Source organism: Wyeomyia smithii, chromosome 1 (genome assembly GCF_029784165.1).
Source record: "Wyeomyia smithii strain HCP4-BCI-WySm-NY-G18 chromosome 1, ASM2978416v1, whole genome shotgun sequence".
NCBI classification, from domain to species: domain Eukaryota; kingdom Metazoa; phylum Arthropoda; class Insecta; order Diptera; family Culicidae; genus Wyeomyia; species Wyeomyia smithii.
Genome location: NC_073694.1, coordinates 202,362,253 through 202,379,216, shown reverse-complemented (window position 1 = coordinate 202,379,216; position 16,964 = coordinate 202,362,253). Strand labels below are relative to the sequence as shown.

The window sequence follows — 16,964 nt, the reverse complement described above, 5'->3', positions numbered from 1 at the left end:
AAGGAAGGAAGAGAAGGAGGAAGGAAGGAAGGAAGGAAGGAAGGAGGAAGGAAGGAAGGAAGGAAGGAAGGAGGAAGGAAGGAAAGGAAGGAAGGAAGGAAGGAAGGAAGGAAGGAAGGAAGGAAGGAAGGACAGGAAGGAAGGAAGGAAGGAAGGAAGGAGAAGGAAGGAAGGAAGGAAGGAAGGAAGGAAGGAAGGAAGGAAGGAAAGGAAGGGGAAGGAAGGAAGGAAGGAAGGAGAAGGAAGGAAGGAAGGAAGGAAGGAAGGAAGGAAGGAAGGAAGGAAGGAAGGAACGGAAGGAAGGAAGGAATGATGGAAGATGAAGGAAGGAAGGAAGGACAGGAAGGAAGGAGAGGAAAAGGAAGAAAGAAAGGACAAAAGGAAGGAAGGAAGGAAGGAAGGAAGGAAAAAGGAAGGAAGGAAGGAAGGAAGGAAGGAAGGAAGGAAGGAAGGAAGGAAGAACAGGAAGGAAGGAATGATGGAAGGAAGGAAGGAAGGACAGGAATGAAGGAAGGAATGAAGGAAGGAAGGAAGGAAGGAAGGAAGGAAGGAAGAAAGAAAGAAAGGAAAAAAGAAGGAACGGCACAATTTCCTAAATTTAAGCATTGGTATTTTTTTCTCAAAATTTCAATTGCTTTAGTTTTGAATATGATTCTTTCATATTCGTTCAATACAACATTCAATAACAAGACCCACATTCTTTAGTGTTTTTTTCGCTAACGAATTTCAATCGCGCTAATCAAAGCACATAAAAAAAGCGGCAACCCACGTTGCGGTCGGAAAAAAATATTGCTTATTTTGTACGGTAAATGAGATGAAATCAAACAGCATTTTTCACACTTTACTTAGACAACGTGTCGTTAATGACGGTCTAAAACACCATAAATAAAGTTGCCCTCCTCATGATCTTAACTTCAGGCTTTTTGGTTTCAGTTACCCAATATAGTCGATAAAAAAATATGCTCGACAACAAAGCGCACTCACCAAAACGGTTCCGGCGACAGCAAAAGCAATAAGAACAAACCCACCGAAAACTTTTTACATCACCTCTCAAGTACAGTCGAGGGGATCCAAGTTGGCAGGTTTAGCAGGTTGCTAGGTGCGAATGTTCACAGTTCACACGCGCTAACACATTCTAAGCCATTGCAAATGATGCTTATCTTGATGGTTAAATATCATAGCACCGTTACGGGGGGCAGAACTGTTCCGAGAGAATTAATACTTGCCGTGAACCAAGCCATTGTTGAGTCGTCATACAGAACCACCCATTCCTCGGACCACCGGCTCCAGAGAACTTGTCCTGCAATGAGAGAAAGGAGAAGAAAAGAGGAAAAACATCAATGCACAATTTATTTTCAAGGTGAATATGAAACCGAAATGCAAACGGAAAGGGTGATTTTTTTTTTGCTCTTTAATGTGGTAACATCTTAACATATAGCAAACGACGAGTTTAAGCTCTTCACGATCCTGTTTAGCTAACCATCCATCCATCCATCCATTCAAACGATGATTCCGTGCATTTAAACGGATGACGCCCACGCTTCACCGTCGGAGCGCATCCTCCTCTCGAAACGTCGTCGACGACAACGCGTTGGTTGATGATGATGATGATGATGACGACGACGTTCTGTTTGATGCGTTTGAAGTACTGCGTTTGCTGGGAAGTATTACGAATCCAATTTTAATCAACGGTTTCGATGCAAGGTTTTTGATTGTGCCCTCCTACCCTCCCGCCATAGCTATGACTGTGAAATGCTGCCGAAGCGAGAAGAATTCAATTTTATCTTGTTTTCAAGCCATTGCTTTATCGTAATACCTCACATTTTTTTCGGGTTCATCCTTCAAGATTCCCAACAGACCTCGGCTTGTCTTTCTTTGTCACGCCAAACACATCAAAATACGGCAAATTTATCTTCGTTGAGCATATCGTACTTGCTTGGCTGACCGTAACGAGCGAGTGCCACTATTTTGTTCCGATTTGCAGTCCTTAGTCGGGTCCTGGTGCGATAGAGCGAATAGGTCGTACGTGAACTTTGTCGTATCCCGGCCCTTGAGTCGATCCCCCCGAGTGGGAGGGGAACAATGTTTCAATGGCGCCTCGAAAGAAGAATCCACCATGCGGGACCAATGGTTCCTGCTTCCTTATTGTGCTTGGCCTCGAGAAGAATCTTATCGTTTTCCGCAACAGTAGGGAGAGCGGCTGGATGTCAAGGGCAAGATGGTTGAAGCGCTGCATTCCGCACTGGACCGTAACTGTACGTGCGCCCCAACCGCCCTATCGACCAACCGACCGACCGGAGATAGCGTGCTGGAGCTAAAAGGATTAAAGCTACCGGAATAAAGTCGGTGATTGATGGAATACTCGCTCCAAATTCGTGACGGAATATGTTGGATTTTTCGTTGCGCAGTGTAAAACTTTTCACAACATTCCACTGGACACTTTTCTAGCGGGGGAAAACCGGTTATTGCTTGTAACGTTGTTAATTTAGCCAATTAAAACTTCATCAGCTCACAACATTTATTAACAAAACAACCATCCTGTCAATTCACCGTCGGCAGCATTTCGGCTGGTCCGATAGGATATTATTCTCAGTCTGTGATTGATCATTTTTCCATTTTCAAATTATTCATTTATCGAACCTCTGCCTCCGGGGCATGAAAGCGAGTGTTATTCTCGGACAAACTGTGTCAACCACCTGCCAATGGCAGATATTTTTTACCACCACCAGATTCCTCCTTTCCCACAAGGATCTCCACGCTGCCGAACCGAGCTACACTAATTGAAAAATCAACTTTTCATGTCCTACCGGCGCTATGAGCGGTTCACAATTTTGTACTAGTTTTTTTTTTTTAAGCTGTCGGTTTTCCTCTCTGTGGATTTGGCTGTTTGCCAGAAACCAGGTCGCGTTCCTTCCTCGATAGAGAACCGACTGGTGGAGCGTATAATTGGAAAATAAAATTTACAAACAGCAGTACGATTCGAAATCAAAGAAGCGATAAGCTCGTTTTGATTTGTTGAAAAAAAAAAAGTAGATTTGCATTACTTTACGCCCCCCTCTCCCACAGAAACATCGTTTCACGCTGGTGATGGACAGAAGGCTTTCTAGATGGACTTTTGCATAATTGATCTTCTTTTCGTTTATTTATTGCAGCTCTAATTAGTGTAACGTTTGGGATGCACAAAAATGGCAATGTGAATCAATTAAAATAACGATTTTGGTTTGGCACTTTTTCAGTTTTAATTTTAACGAGATTCAGACAATTTACAGAGTTTTGATTGTGTTTTGTGAAAAAAACAAATATTTATACAACTGGAATTACTCATACGAATACGAACTGGAGTCACGCATAGGAATTGGTTAACTGATCCCGTTGTTGCTGCCCTGGAGTCGAACAACCTGTGCTCAAGATCTTTTGTTGCTGTTCATCGCTGGCAGTTGACGCATCGTTTTGATATTGGAGAGCTGTGCATTACAGAAGACCAGCTCCGGTGGATACTCGCTGCAACGAGATTAGGGAGGCCGAAAGTAAAGGAGAAACATCGGTCTGCCTCGGTGCTTGGAACAGCTAGGTGTTTTTATTTTTTTTATTCTTCTATTCTGGTGTGAGTTGACGTTGGACTAACGTCTATATCGAAGTTTGAAAATCTAGTAATTCAACCGGGGAAAACCAGGGAAAAGTGGTCAGGTTTTGAGCGCTTATATATCAGTCATTTCTTTTCAGAATTTCGAGGTTTTGGCATCAACCGATCAGAAATTCTTTTACGGTTGAATTTATGTAACAAAAATAACCTATTGTTCGAGATACACTATTGAAAAATTGATAAATCACATCGATTGTCTAAATCATACCGAGCAACCAATCACCATCTCTCTTCACAAGCACAGTCGACACTAACGGATACAACCGATCTGACTTTGTAAACAGTCTCACAGCTTTCAACCAATAACGAGCTCGCTTTCGGTAGCTGCAACAGGTGTTTCAACACCGTTTTAAAATGCTTCTTTTATCATTACCACTGAACAGATTCTAAACACCAATGGCTTGATTGATAGGGGAAACATTGCGCAAGATTGTCATATAATAATTTAAATATGTTTTCGATACTAAACTAGTTAAAAGTTGTGTTAAAAGTCGTGCACATTCAACCAATCACAAGCTCGCTTCTTGTTTGCTCGCGGATGGATTTTTGCTTTGGGCTATATAATAGCCTGTGTCGTCTCATAGCAGTCATCATTATTCATCATCATTCTCTGCTAGCGTGTTGAGCAGTACAGTTGTTTATTTTCGCTCCGTTCACTTTGTACGTTCGTTCGTAAGTTTTTATTTTCGCGTTGGAAACCGACGCTACGGTGAACCCTGACATGGGTAAATCGAAAACCGGTTCTAGTACGGGTAAACGGCCTCGACCTGGAAATGCCCCCGATTCGGCGGCTAAGAAGCTTTTGGCCAACAACAGATTTGCTGTCTTTGAAAACTCCACGGACCCCGAAATAGTGAAAAAAGAGAAAATTCCACTCTTCTATGTGAAAGGATTTCCAGAAGGTCTTCGTGAAGCAATTGTCTTTTACATCGAGAAAGGACTGAAATGCACTATCCGTATGTGCTCTGACGGCTACAAACTGATGGTTCCGGCATTGAATCACTACAAGGCGGTGCAAGTAATACTGCAGCAGCGTAAGGTGGAATATTTCTCCCATGACATTGAAGCAGAAAAACCGCTCAAGGTTGTTCTCCGTGGTCTTCCAGACATGGAAGTTGACACTCTGTTAGAGGAACTGAAGGCAAATGGACTCAAGCCAATACAGATCCATAAGATGTCACGCCACAACAAGACTCGGAAGTACCGCGACCAATTGTACCTTATCAACCTGGAGAAAAATTCAACATGTTTGGCGGATTTGTAGTCCATTCGTGCCCTTTTCCACATCATTGTGGCCTGGGAGCGCTACAAACCAGTTCATCGAGATGTGACCCAATGTTCCAATTGCCTGTTGTTTGGACATGGGACTAAAAACTGCCATATGGCCTCCCGCTGCATCAAATGCGGACAAACGCACGCACCCGACGCCTGCCAATTGATGGAAACTGCCGATCCTGTCTGCGCAAATTGTGGAGCTGATCATAAGGCCACCAGTCGTTCCTGCCCTAAGCGGGCGGAGTTCATCGAGATCCGCAAAAGAGCCTCAACCAACAACCAACCCGGTCGGAGAAAAGTCCCAGTGCCAGTGAATAACGAACAAAATTTTCCAGTCATCGCATCGCGACGTGCAATCCCAGTGCTTCCACCTCTCCCACTGAATAATCGGCTTACAACCTCGTTTGCCGATGTCGCAGCATCGAGCCGTTCCTCGCCTCCCCCGGGGCTCCCAGGGCTTACAACTCCTGCCACTGGAATGAAGTTTACCCGCACAGACGCCGAAGAAAACAACGCAGATTCCCTTCTCACTACAGAAGAGTTCGTGCATCTCCTGGCCGAAGCATTCGTAGCCCTTCGCACCTGTAAAACCAGAGCTGAACAGCTGCAAGCAGCAGTTTCCATCCTCACCAAATATGGCCCGTGGGGCAACACTCGAAGCAATCCAAATGGCAAAGTCGTCCACAATGACCTACAAGCATCTTCGTACATCATCCTGAGCCCAGACTCCCCCACCCGGTTGAGTCGCTCCGGTGTCCATTCGACTATCGATTTTTTCATCACCAACATGGCAAACCTTTCAAATCCGATCGTCTACCAGGAACTGAGCTCCGACCACTTTCCAGTGGTGGCCGAAGTGGGCTACTCCGCCAATCGATTTCGTTCTCGTCGTCGCAACTACCATCGTGCTGACTGGCCACGGTTCCAGCAGTTCATCGACGCCAACATCCGCTACAACATCGAGCTTGAATCGACGGACGACATCGATCAGTGCTTGCAGATCATCGACGAGGCTCTATCCTTAGCCCGTGACCAACACATCCCTGCTTCTGACCTGGTGAATAACTCTCTGAATCTAGACAGCCTAACTAAATCTTATATAAGACTTCGTAACACAATTAGGCGCCATTTTCAACGTACTGGCCTGCCTCACTTAAAGTCTTACTGCAATCGTCTTAATAAAATCATTAAGGCCCGGTTGGTGGATCTCAGAAACAAAAGCTTTGAAAGTCATCTTCGCTCTCTCCCAGATTGTGCAAACCCCTTCTGGAAATTAACTAAACTTCTGAAAAACAAGCCGAGACCTGTCCCTCCTCTCTCCCATTCTGATCAACAAGCTGGCCAAGTTCAGCTAATAACACCAGCTGAAAAAGCTAATGCACTTGGCCAGCATTTCGTAAATTCTCACAATCTTGGTCGTTCCCTGGTGAGCCCCTTTGAGCCTGATGTGGCAGCTACAATGTCCAGAGTCGCTGTGACCCCTCTAGTTGTCCCAGAGGAATCTATAATTTCTGCAGTCGAGGTAATGGCAGCCATCAAATCATGTAAAAATATGAAGGCCGCGGGTGTCGATGGGGTGGTCAATCTCGAATTGAAAAATTTGAGCGTTGACTTCTTTCATCACCTCGCAAAGATCTTCAATAAGTGTTTGGAACTTGGCTACTTCCCGTCCCGTTGGAAGCTCGCCAAAGTTATCCCCATCCATAAACCTGGGAAGGATCCCACTGACGCTAAAAGCTACCGGCCCATTAGCCTCCTTTCATCTATTTCGAAATTGTTCGAAAAACTGATTCTGAGACGTATACTAGAGTTTGCTGATCAGAACAACATCTTCCTTAGAGAACAATTTGGGTTCAGGAAGGGGCACTCCACTGTGCACCAGCTCACCCGGGTAACGAACATTATCAGGCGGAACAAGTCTGTTTCCAAAACAACTGCCATGGCGTTGTTGGACGTTGAGAAAGCGTTTGACAACGTCTGGCACGATGGTCTTGTTTATAAGCTGCATCGGTGCAACTTCCCGATCTTCCTTGTGAAAATCATCAAAAGTTATCTGTCGGGTAGATCATTTAGGGTCTGCTTGAACAACTCCCAGTCTGATACATTTAATGTTGATGCTGGGGTCCCCCAGGGTAGCCTCTTGGGTCCTATCCTCTTTAACATCTTTCCGTCAGACGTTCCTCCCCTTCCGGATGGTGGTGTACTGTCCATGTTCGCGGACGACACTGCCATCATGTACAAAGGGCGAGTGATCCGTTCGCTGACTAGAAAACTTCAAGCAGGCCTGGATGTTCTATCCGACTTCTTCAACAACTGGAAGATTTGCATCAATGCGGCTAAAACACAGGCCATCTTATTTCCCCACTCAAACTCACGTAGACTTGTTCCGCCTGACGACGTCAGGCTTAAAATTAATAATTCACCCATCAAATGGTCGAGAGAGGTGGGATACCTCGGTCTTGTTCTGGACAGCAAGCTTATATTCAGATCACATGTGGAAAAAACATCAATCAAAGGCAACATCCTAATTAAATCTCTATACCCACTGATAAACAGAAAATCCAAACTGTCCCTGAAGAACAAGCTTGCTGTCCATAAAATGATTATCCTGCCAGTATTAGAATACGGTTTGCCAATCTGGGAGAGTTGTGCCAAGTATCACCATGATAAATTACAGGTTATCCAAAATAAGATCCTAAGGACGATCCTTAACAGTCCTCCAAGAACGCGTAATTATGAGATCCACCAGCTAGCCGGTCTAGATACACTTTTGGTGCGCAAACAGGCAATTCTGTCTAGATTCAGGGATGCTTGCCAGAGGTCAATTCACGAGGAAATTCGATCTTTGTCAATTTAGTTTTTAAGATAGTATTAGTTAGGTAGGTTATTCAATTTTATTTAAATTCATAAAATTACCGTGCCATTGAGGCAAAGATGTAAAATTAATCTTCAAGATAATTCAAAAAACCAATCTAAATGCACTACTACGAACAAAGATGACGAGCCTTTAGGGCTGACCAATTATCCTGTCATAAATTATACCTCTGTAAACAATATCAAAAATAAAAGACAATTCAGCAGTCATAGCAGTCATAAGTTAACAAGTGAACAGCCACCAGGCCGGTCTTGTATAATCAGCAGCGGTGGCTGATTCCAGCGGCCAAACTGAGCTGCAGCAGAACCAGAGCGGTGGTATCAGGCAGCAGCGGCGGAGGTAGTGGGAAGCTGCATTTCTTCATTCAGTTCGGTTCTCCTTCGATCTGAGTTGGACCCCACCAGCGGTAATCCAATTCAGATATCGTTGGATGAAAACAGCCAGAAACTGCACGAGCCAGCACCGCCACTAGGAAAGCTACCGCCATTTAGTGTGTGTGCAGTGTGCACATATAGCGTATGTGCATCTGTATTGCTATAACATTTGCGATGATAGGGATGGCGCTGTTGCGTGTGTATGGCTAGCTATAGCGTGTGTAAGACACTAGCATGTGTAGCATATTATGGCTATTGCGTGTATATCTTCAGCGTGTGTACGGATAGTTATAGCTTGTGTGTGGATAGCTGCTGCGTGTGTAATGATTAGTTATAGCGTATGTATGGATAGTAATAGCACATGGTTGGATAGCTTATGCGTGTGTATAGATAGTTGTATCGGATGTATGGAAAGGAATAGCGTGTGTATGGATAGCTATAGCTACAGCGTGTGTATGAATAGTTTTAACGCGTGTTTAGATAGTTATAGCATGTGTGTGAATAACTATAGCGGGTGTTTATCGAAGATTATTATTGTCATTGAAAATATTAAAACGTCTTAACGAACACAGTTGTGAATTTGATTTTACAGCAGCGGTTTTAACTTCTTCAGCCAGTCTTTATTCATCGAGGAAAAATTACTACCTATGAATGATCAACACTTATTTACTAGAAATTTGATTTAGATCAAAACGGGTTCTTTTGAGTATCATAAATTATTGGTAAAAAGAGTCACTCGCCCAAACCTTGATAACAACTACCGAAAAACGTGTGATTGAGCTCTTGCTATATTGAGTTATTGAACCAAACGTTTTTTTTTCAAATACATGAAGTTATATGCTGGGCTGGAACTAACCTAGCATGAGTTTTATCGATTAAATGTCAAACAATTTTCAAATTTAAAACTTTCGGTTGAATCGTTCTGGGCTCCAATTTCAGATAGTTTCGTAAAGTTTGCTTTTTGCTTAGATAGGAAAATTTTACCAATTCGCTCAATTAAATGATTGTCTTGGTAGTGCAGCAAACAAAGGGTTGATTCGAATATGTATGAAATGACAGCGGCTAAATGAAAGATATCCATTCTTTTAGTATATATTATTATTTATAACGTTTTAACGTCTCAACATTCAGAAATACACTGTTAGATAAAATTGCAGCAAATACTAGAGTTGCAATTGTTTCTATTAATTGTTTTAATGGAATATAAGAATACCGTAGTCCAACGTCATGCGGTCGTGTCTTGAATACCACCCTCCTACTTTTTTCTAACTTCGGTGGACGATCCACGCGATGGAGGTGGACGTAGCACAGTGTTCGGAAAGGACTGAAAGCAGGGTCAAATAAATAACTCCTTGGGGTTCCTTCCTAGATTAACGATATCTTCGCGAGTTCATCTTGAAAAGTGCAGTAATTTATTTTCGGTACCTGGGTGAGTCATTGATGAGAGTCAGTTGTTATGATGTTATGGAAAGTTCGGGCGAATTTCGTTTTATTTTTGGTCACATAGTTGCTGTTTTTTTACTTGCTTTCTTGCATTAGAGAATGAAGAATAAACAGCTGTACATTATATTTATCGTATGAAATTGTGTGCATTCGCGTTGATGAATCTGTGTGCAATATAATGCCGAACTTGATGTTGAACTCCATACCTTTTTATGACTTTTCTAGCTTTTGAATAATTACTCTGCTCCCAGACAGAGTTTTTGACAAATATGTTATATGTTAAAGTTCAAAAATATAATACGAATCATGATTACTTTGGCGTTTCGAGGATAAATTAAGAATTTTATGTTGTAAATAGTGTTAATGCACTTTTGTCTAATATTTGGGCTTTGGATGCATGAATGTTACCATGTTTTTGATATTTTGTTAAAGAAACAGGAGATATAAACCGTTTCTCAGTATGAATGGAACTCAAATTTGTTTCATATTCCTTTCAGAGATTTTAATTAATTCATATTCCTTTCAGAGAGCGAGTAATGGCGCTATAACTATAAGCAAAAATACTAGGACTAGAGTTAGTACTCAAGTTCCAACCGTAACAGTTGAAGCGAGTAAAGGCGCTATATCCTTGGTTTTGAAACCCGAACATAAGGAGGAAATACCTATGTTCCATCCCAGGAGATTGGTCAACAAAGGAGTGTACTTTCTTAGCTTTATCACTCCCAACGAATTAGGTATATTACTTCTTACATACGGATCGGTTGGTACGGATTGTCCCCGATCTTGCGGTGTTACATTGTCAAACTAAATAAGTTCGAATCACATTATGAATATCGTGGCGGATGTAATAAACTTTTAGACGCGGCACTTGTTCTGAAGAACCCGACATTAGCGCATCGTTTACCAAAACGAACCCTGCTGTATACCTTCCCCTTTATCCAACATCCCAGTGATTTCTCGTGGAAGTGCAGAGGTGTTCTCGGCTTCCAATAAAGCGAGTATCACGTCAACATATTCCTATACAAACTCCTTCTTTGACCTGCATTCGGATGCGGCCGGCGCTGGTATTGCCTAATATAAAGATTTAGGTCACCTGTTTTTACACATTGAGGATGCATGTTGGTCCCAAACATCATATGTTGGTTCTTTGTGTAATTACAGCTGATCTGGCAATAACGGAGTAGCAACCGCGGGCGGTCAATCATGCTCATGCTCATGCTCATGCTTTAATTTTAACGAGATTCATTATTTTCTACAATTTTACATTCTCCAGTATTCTGGTTCTTATTCAGATTTTTTTCGTTATTATCTAGATCATATTTTATAGATACATACTTTTGAGATTTATAGACTTTTTAACGTAGGACTACGTCTTACTTTAGTAGGGTGCCATGTCTTGGAAAACGCTAATTTTGAATGCCAATGATTTTTAAACGCCAATGTCTAGATCGAAAGGCGAAGGTTGTCTCTAACTAGTGATATAATATTTGGCAAACCTCTTCAACAACATCAATTTGTATTGTGCCGTGTCAAATAAATGGTGTGTGAACAAAAAAAAAAAACTCTTCAATAGTAAGTCAATGAAAACTTGCTCTGTAATTTTGAGCAAAATTGAAGCACTTGAAAAAAGATTTTTTTTTGTCATAGAATCGCTATACATGTTCTACCCTATCTCCGGAAGACCTTGACCGATATCCATTAATCTTGACATACATGATCATACACAATTACCTTAAAGGTAATTGAAAGCGTATGAGAAATGGGAAGGCAACCAATGGAAGGGGGAGGGGGAGAGGTGGAATTCCGAACAAGTCCATGGATAGTTTTCGATTTTTATACAAAAAAAAAAAAAAAAAAATACGCGCCTCTATCAAAATTATTACTATATTTACTCTTTGATCATAAACAACAGGTTCCGGTCATAACAAGGAGAAAAAATACCGAAAGTGTTGAAAAAGCAACGAAAATGCCCCATAGCGCATCGCCTTTGGACCTGATTCAAATGGTTATTTGACTACTACCAAAAATAAAGTCTAGTTTATGCGACCTGCCTGGATTTTCAGTCAGCCATCGCAAGTATTGTGGAGTCCCCGCATTTCAGCATGCAAAAATATACTACATATTCCAAAAATTCGAGATATTAAAGCCGTCCAAGATATTCAAGCTATTTTAGATTTTCTAGATATTTTAGATATTATAGCTTTTCTAGATGTTTTCAAATTTGTAAATATTGCAGATGTTCTAAGTTTTGTTTAAGGGTCATTCCAAATGAAGTGTACATACCACTTGGACTCGACCATCACAGATTTTGCTTAAAGTTAGGGGAATTATTCATCTAGTGTTACTTTGGAAAAATCCCAATTTTGGTGTCGAATGGAATGCCCCCCGCTCTGTGGGACCCCCCTCTTTTTTACATTTTATTGTGATTTTTGAAGGAAATCAGCCAAGATCCAGTTTCAGTTTTTATGTTTTCAGAACCTAATTTTGCGTTTCTCGGAAAATTTTACGAAAGAAACAGTCATCACCCCGAGGTAATATGAGCTAAGCTCGAGTTATAACATTTTTACGGAAATAAATAGTTTAAAATTTCTTAATAAAATTTACCTATAATTTATAAGCGTAAGATGTGCGAAAAATACTGGTAGGTGATTTTTGAAGAAAATAAACCAAGAAATCCAGAAAGAAATATCATTTTTGACCGGGAGTGTTTCCAGATACATAAATTTTGTATTTGGAAACTAAACTTTCAATTTCTGGCAAATGCAACCAATTTAATTCAAAATTTGATAGTTTTATCGCGTTCCACGAAGAATTTTACGTAAGAAACACTTAGGTTATATGAGTCTTTCTCGAGTTTTATCATTTGTACCAAAATAGTTTAAAATTTTTTGCTTATATTTTTTTACAATTTATATATGTAAGACGTGCGAAAAATACTGGTAGGTGATTTTCGAAGGAAATAAACCAAATAATCTAGCAAAAAAATATTTTTTCCGGGGTGGTTGCCAGAACTGCCCATAATTCAAAAATTGACTAATATGCCATTTTTACCAAAATCGAGAAAACAGTTCCTCGTGGTGGTAAACACCCTAAACAAGGTCCCTACGGGAGCCGATTGTCAAAGAATGCATTTGAGAAGACAGCAAATGTGAAACAATTTTGGCTAATATCCAAAATAATTGAGAAGTTGGCTAATATCCAACATGTTCCTACCTGTGGCATGTTCACAAACCAGTGTATTATTACTGAACTTTGTTTCGTCTGACTTCCGAAAGTGTGTTGTAGCCTGGTGGTTATTGGCGACAGGTAACCGATCGTAAGGCCCTTGCATCAAATTTGACTTTTTTTACGAAGAATATTTGATGTAGCAAGAAGTTATTTGTTGTGTTGCGAAATGATCAAAACGCGTGACTGTTTTCTTCTGTCATAAATCTTTATATTCTTAAAATGCTATTTAACTTTTTGATTAGAAGTAATATTAAAGAGATGATTCAGATTTCATTTTGGATTTGATGAGAAAAATATAGGAAAGTGGCTTGTGAGATTATCATGAATAATAATATTTTTATTATATTGTTATTTTGTTGCACGAAACAATTGTCGTGTCGTCCTTTTCGTCCTCACTTGTGCTTTCGTGTTGTTTTATTAAATTTTAAACCATTTTCACCACCAACGAGCACGATATAATTCACATCGTATGGATATTAGCCAAATTGCACACCGATTTGTCAACTGACTATTCGTTTATAATTGAAAAAAAAAAAAACGGCTACTGCGTTAAAAATACGTGGCGGATGAAATTTTCCTGCAGATTTCTCTATATCAACTCAACGGCAAGGTTCCAGCATATATGAAGGGTGATATACTCAATCAAAAAGTTGATGTGGACAGTCAAAATATGTTGTACCGACAAAAAACTTTAAAATGCGTTTTTCTCGATTTGATGCCTATGGCATATTAGCCAATTTTTGAATTATGGGCAGAGAAGTATTTTTGTTTTTAAAACTAAATTTGTATTTCTCGGCAAATGCAGCTAACTAATATCATTCATCCACGGTGTAGTTTCTCCTGAGAAGATCGTTAAGCATCTGGTTTGACAACACACTGCACAACACAGAGTGCTTCTCGACGGTTGCCCTGTTTAGGGCTCTAGTGCCCGTTGGACCTTAGACATTCAAGGCATGCTTCGATCTGACCCGAATCGGCGCGTGCAGGTCGATGTCTTATAACTCGATGAGAATCTGCGGTCTGGCTTGCTGGAAACGGATTATCAGTAGAGCACGTAGATGTGCTTTACGATCTCCGACAGGGATACCGGAGGCAGCGGTAGCTTCAGATTTTCCACATGTGGAAACGCTGTGTTGATCCTAGAGCGGAGATGATCGGATCCGCTCTCTGTGAGTCCGCTGTCCATGTGTCCGCTGTGGTTGGATCACTCCACGAACTGTCTGTATGAGGATACCTCCTCTCGAAAGGCAATCGTGTTCGCGAACCACGATTATATTTCTGCAGTACTGCTGCGACCAAAAATGAGCCATGTATCGTACATCTCTTCCTTATTTTTCTGTATAACTCGTAATTCATGTGTAAAACGCATAAGAGATTCGTTGATTTTTGATGTCTAAATGTTGTGCAATAGTAAACCTTAAATTAAAATAATTAATGAGGATATAAATGAAAATAAAAACAAAAAGTCATTGCGGTGGCGTTTAGGTCACTTTTTCGTCGCCTAAAAACTATTGAAATATACTTTTCAAGCCTTTTTTTGTGAAATGAATAAGATTCCAGGGAAATTATCATTGTTTGCTTGTGTACAAGAAATTTGGCGTTTGAGACATTTTTGCGATTACGTATTTGACATGCTTTAGTTATGCAAATAGTAGCTCTCATCAATACATAAACATTTTTTTTGATTTTTGTCTCGCATTCCCATACAATCAACGCACTGTGCGACGTGACCTCGTTTGCATCCTCCACGATACGGGACAAGAAATCCGAACAAATGCTGAACAAATACTGCGAACCTGATAAACCATGCCAATTTGTCTGCTTTCGGTGGGGAGCATGGTTTCGATGATCTTCGGGACTGCTTCTGGGAATAAAGGTCTGCTTCAGCGCCTATACTTTCAGACACTCTTGAAGACGCGCTAAATTCTCTACGTTTGAGAAACCATACACTTTTGCTGAAGGCTGCTTATAAATATTAGTCACTCTTCCAACTTACAGGGATGGAGAGAGAGATGGAGGGCGAGATGGAAATTGACACGACGACAACTGGGATTTCATCGGTTTCTGATGACGTTTTTCATGGAAATTCCCACTTCTTCTTTACTCTACGACGCATCTTCATTCGGCCGCCTTCTTTTTTGCTTTTTTTCCATTCTTCTCCTTCCCGAATTTTTCATGGTTTCAACGTTTCCGACCCCTTTTTATTGTTTTTCTCATTCGAACTTTCCTGTTTTACCAATTTTATCCGCACTGTCAACTCCATCTTGACCGTTTTCCTCAACTCAAATCCCTTCAATTTCAACTGGTTCAAGTTTTTCTCCATTTCTGTTCGCAGTTTTTCAAGATTTCTCTGATGAGCTTTCTTGTCGGCGAATTTTTTCTTCATTTGCGCCTTCACGAGCTCTAGTTCAACGCGCATCTCAAACATCGAACATCAAGTCGCTTTTCTATTTCCAGCTTTTGTTTCTACTTCTTTCTCTCTTCTTCGAGCTTTTCTATCTTCTCTTGCAGCATAGCATCACCAATACCGTTAGCGCACTCAGGACAACACCAAGAAACGGCGTTTATTCCTCTGGAAACACAATAGCAACCAATATGAAACAACCGCTGACAATGGTCGCAAAACAATGTTTCTTTTTCGTCCGCATCCTGCCTTTGGCAGACCTTACATCTCATTTCTGACCGAATGTTCCGAATCAAGGTTAAAGATTGATCGACCAGCCTATGGCACTAATTTTTAAAACAACACTTTTTTATTTGTAACAGCCTAAAACTAATTTAATATTTACAGGTGGTAGACAAAATGAACATGTATCATGAACATTCGCTGCATAGCATAGTGTGAATCCGATTTATACAAACGATCCTAGGTAGCCTTGGAATTGAATAAAAAGCACTCCATTGAAACGTAATGAAAATTGTCATTTTTATCATTTTGAACTGCGTGAAAATACAACGCAGCCCTTGACGAAAAAAAACTGAAATAAAATCATACAAATTCGTCAACCACCCCACGACCTTCCCAACATATAAAAATATTGGTTGCAGTGAAAAAAATACCCACCACACAATCGAACGAGTAGCAATTCATCTATTGAATAATTTTCATTTGGTGTCCGTACGGAAGTATATTACTCGAGATAGGATGGGTTTGAATTATTCTTTTTGCATTTGTTTTGTTTTGTTCTGTATCAGGGCACCATGCCATAAAAATAACAAAAATCAACTGAAGAAGTAAGTTTTCAGTTTTTCCCGCCTTTCTCTGCAAGAATAACGCAATCATATAGGGGAACTGCTCCATCATTCATCTCAGCCTATACATTCATCACATACAACATTAAAACACAATTGAAAACAGGAAAAAAACGCATATTTTCTTACTAAATCAATCCACTAATCCATGGAAAGGATTGTTTTTAGTTCTTAGTTCTTTCATAAGGTAGAATCCTCAAAAACTCACTTAAAAGCTCTAAATTTGATATTATAGTCGGGAATCTGAGCTCGAAAACTCATTTAATTTAATCACCTACCTCAGAAACCAAAATCCGCGCATTGTTATATACGGCTACAACGGGACTCGTTCAGTAACCAACCAAATTTTTTTTATCACTAGCGGACCTCTTTTTATTTTAATCACTAAGCAAAATCACTCACTACACTAAGAATACTTTAATCTTTGAAATGTTCAACTCAAATTTCAAAACACAAGTTTGAATTAACAGAAATATATGAGATGAATTTCTACAATTCCTAAATTTCAACTTTATGCATTTTCATCTGTTTTCACTACGTTGAAGAAAAGCAAAAGTTGCCGAATCAGTTTCTGTTAACACGAAAAAATCATACTGAAAATTGTTAAATTATGCCGACATAATTGACATAAATTGACAGCACTGCAGTGGTTACCTAGGTTACCAATTTTGCACGTAAACAACTACAGCGGATAACAGGGTAACCCATTATTCGGAAAACCTGGTTCTGGGTAGGAGATATACAGCCTTATAGATATAAAATGGTAATACTAACATGTTTCTAAAACTAAAACCCATTTCGAATATACGTGATCATCCATGCCAAGAATGAGGTACAGCATCGCTAAGTAATAATTAATAACAGACAAAAACTA

The 16,964-nt window shown here is 40.4% G+C and overlaps 1 protein-coding gene across 2 annotated transcripts in view; it reads right to left on the bottom strand.

The window, feature by feature from the left end:
* Nucleotides 1–16,964, bottom strand: part of LOC129717793 (uncharacterized) — a 246,033-nt gene that overhangs the window by 71,762 nt on the left and 157,307 nt on the right. Inside the window, exon 4 of one of the 2 annotated variants that reach the window (XM_055667967.1) lies at nucleotides 1,227–1,300. The exons of the other annotated variant lie outside the window; for it this stretch is intronic. Within the exon in view, the coding sequence (XP_055523942.1) occupies nucleotides 1,227–1,300 (74 nt within the window). The remainder of the gene's footprint in view (nucleotides 1–1,226; nucleotides 1,301–16,964) is intronic. 2 annotated transcript variants of the gene reach the window in all.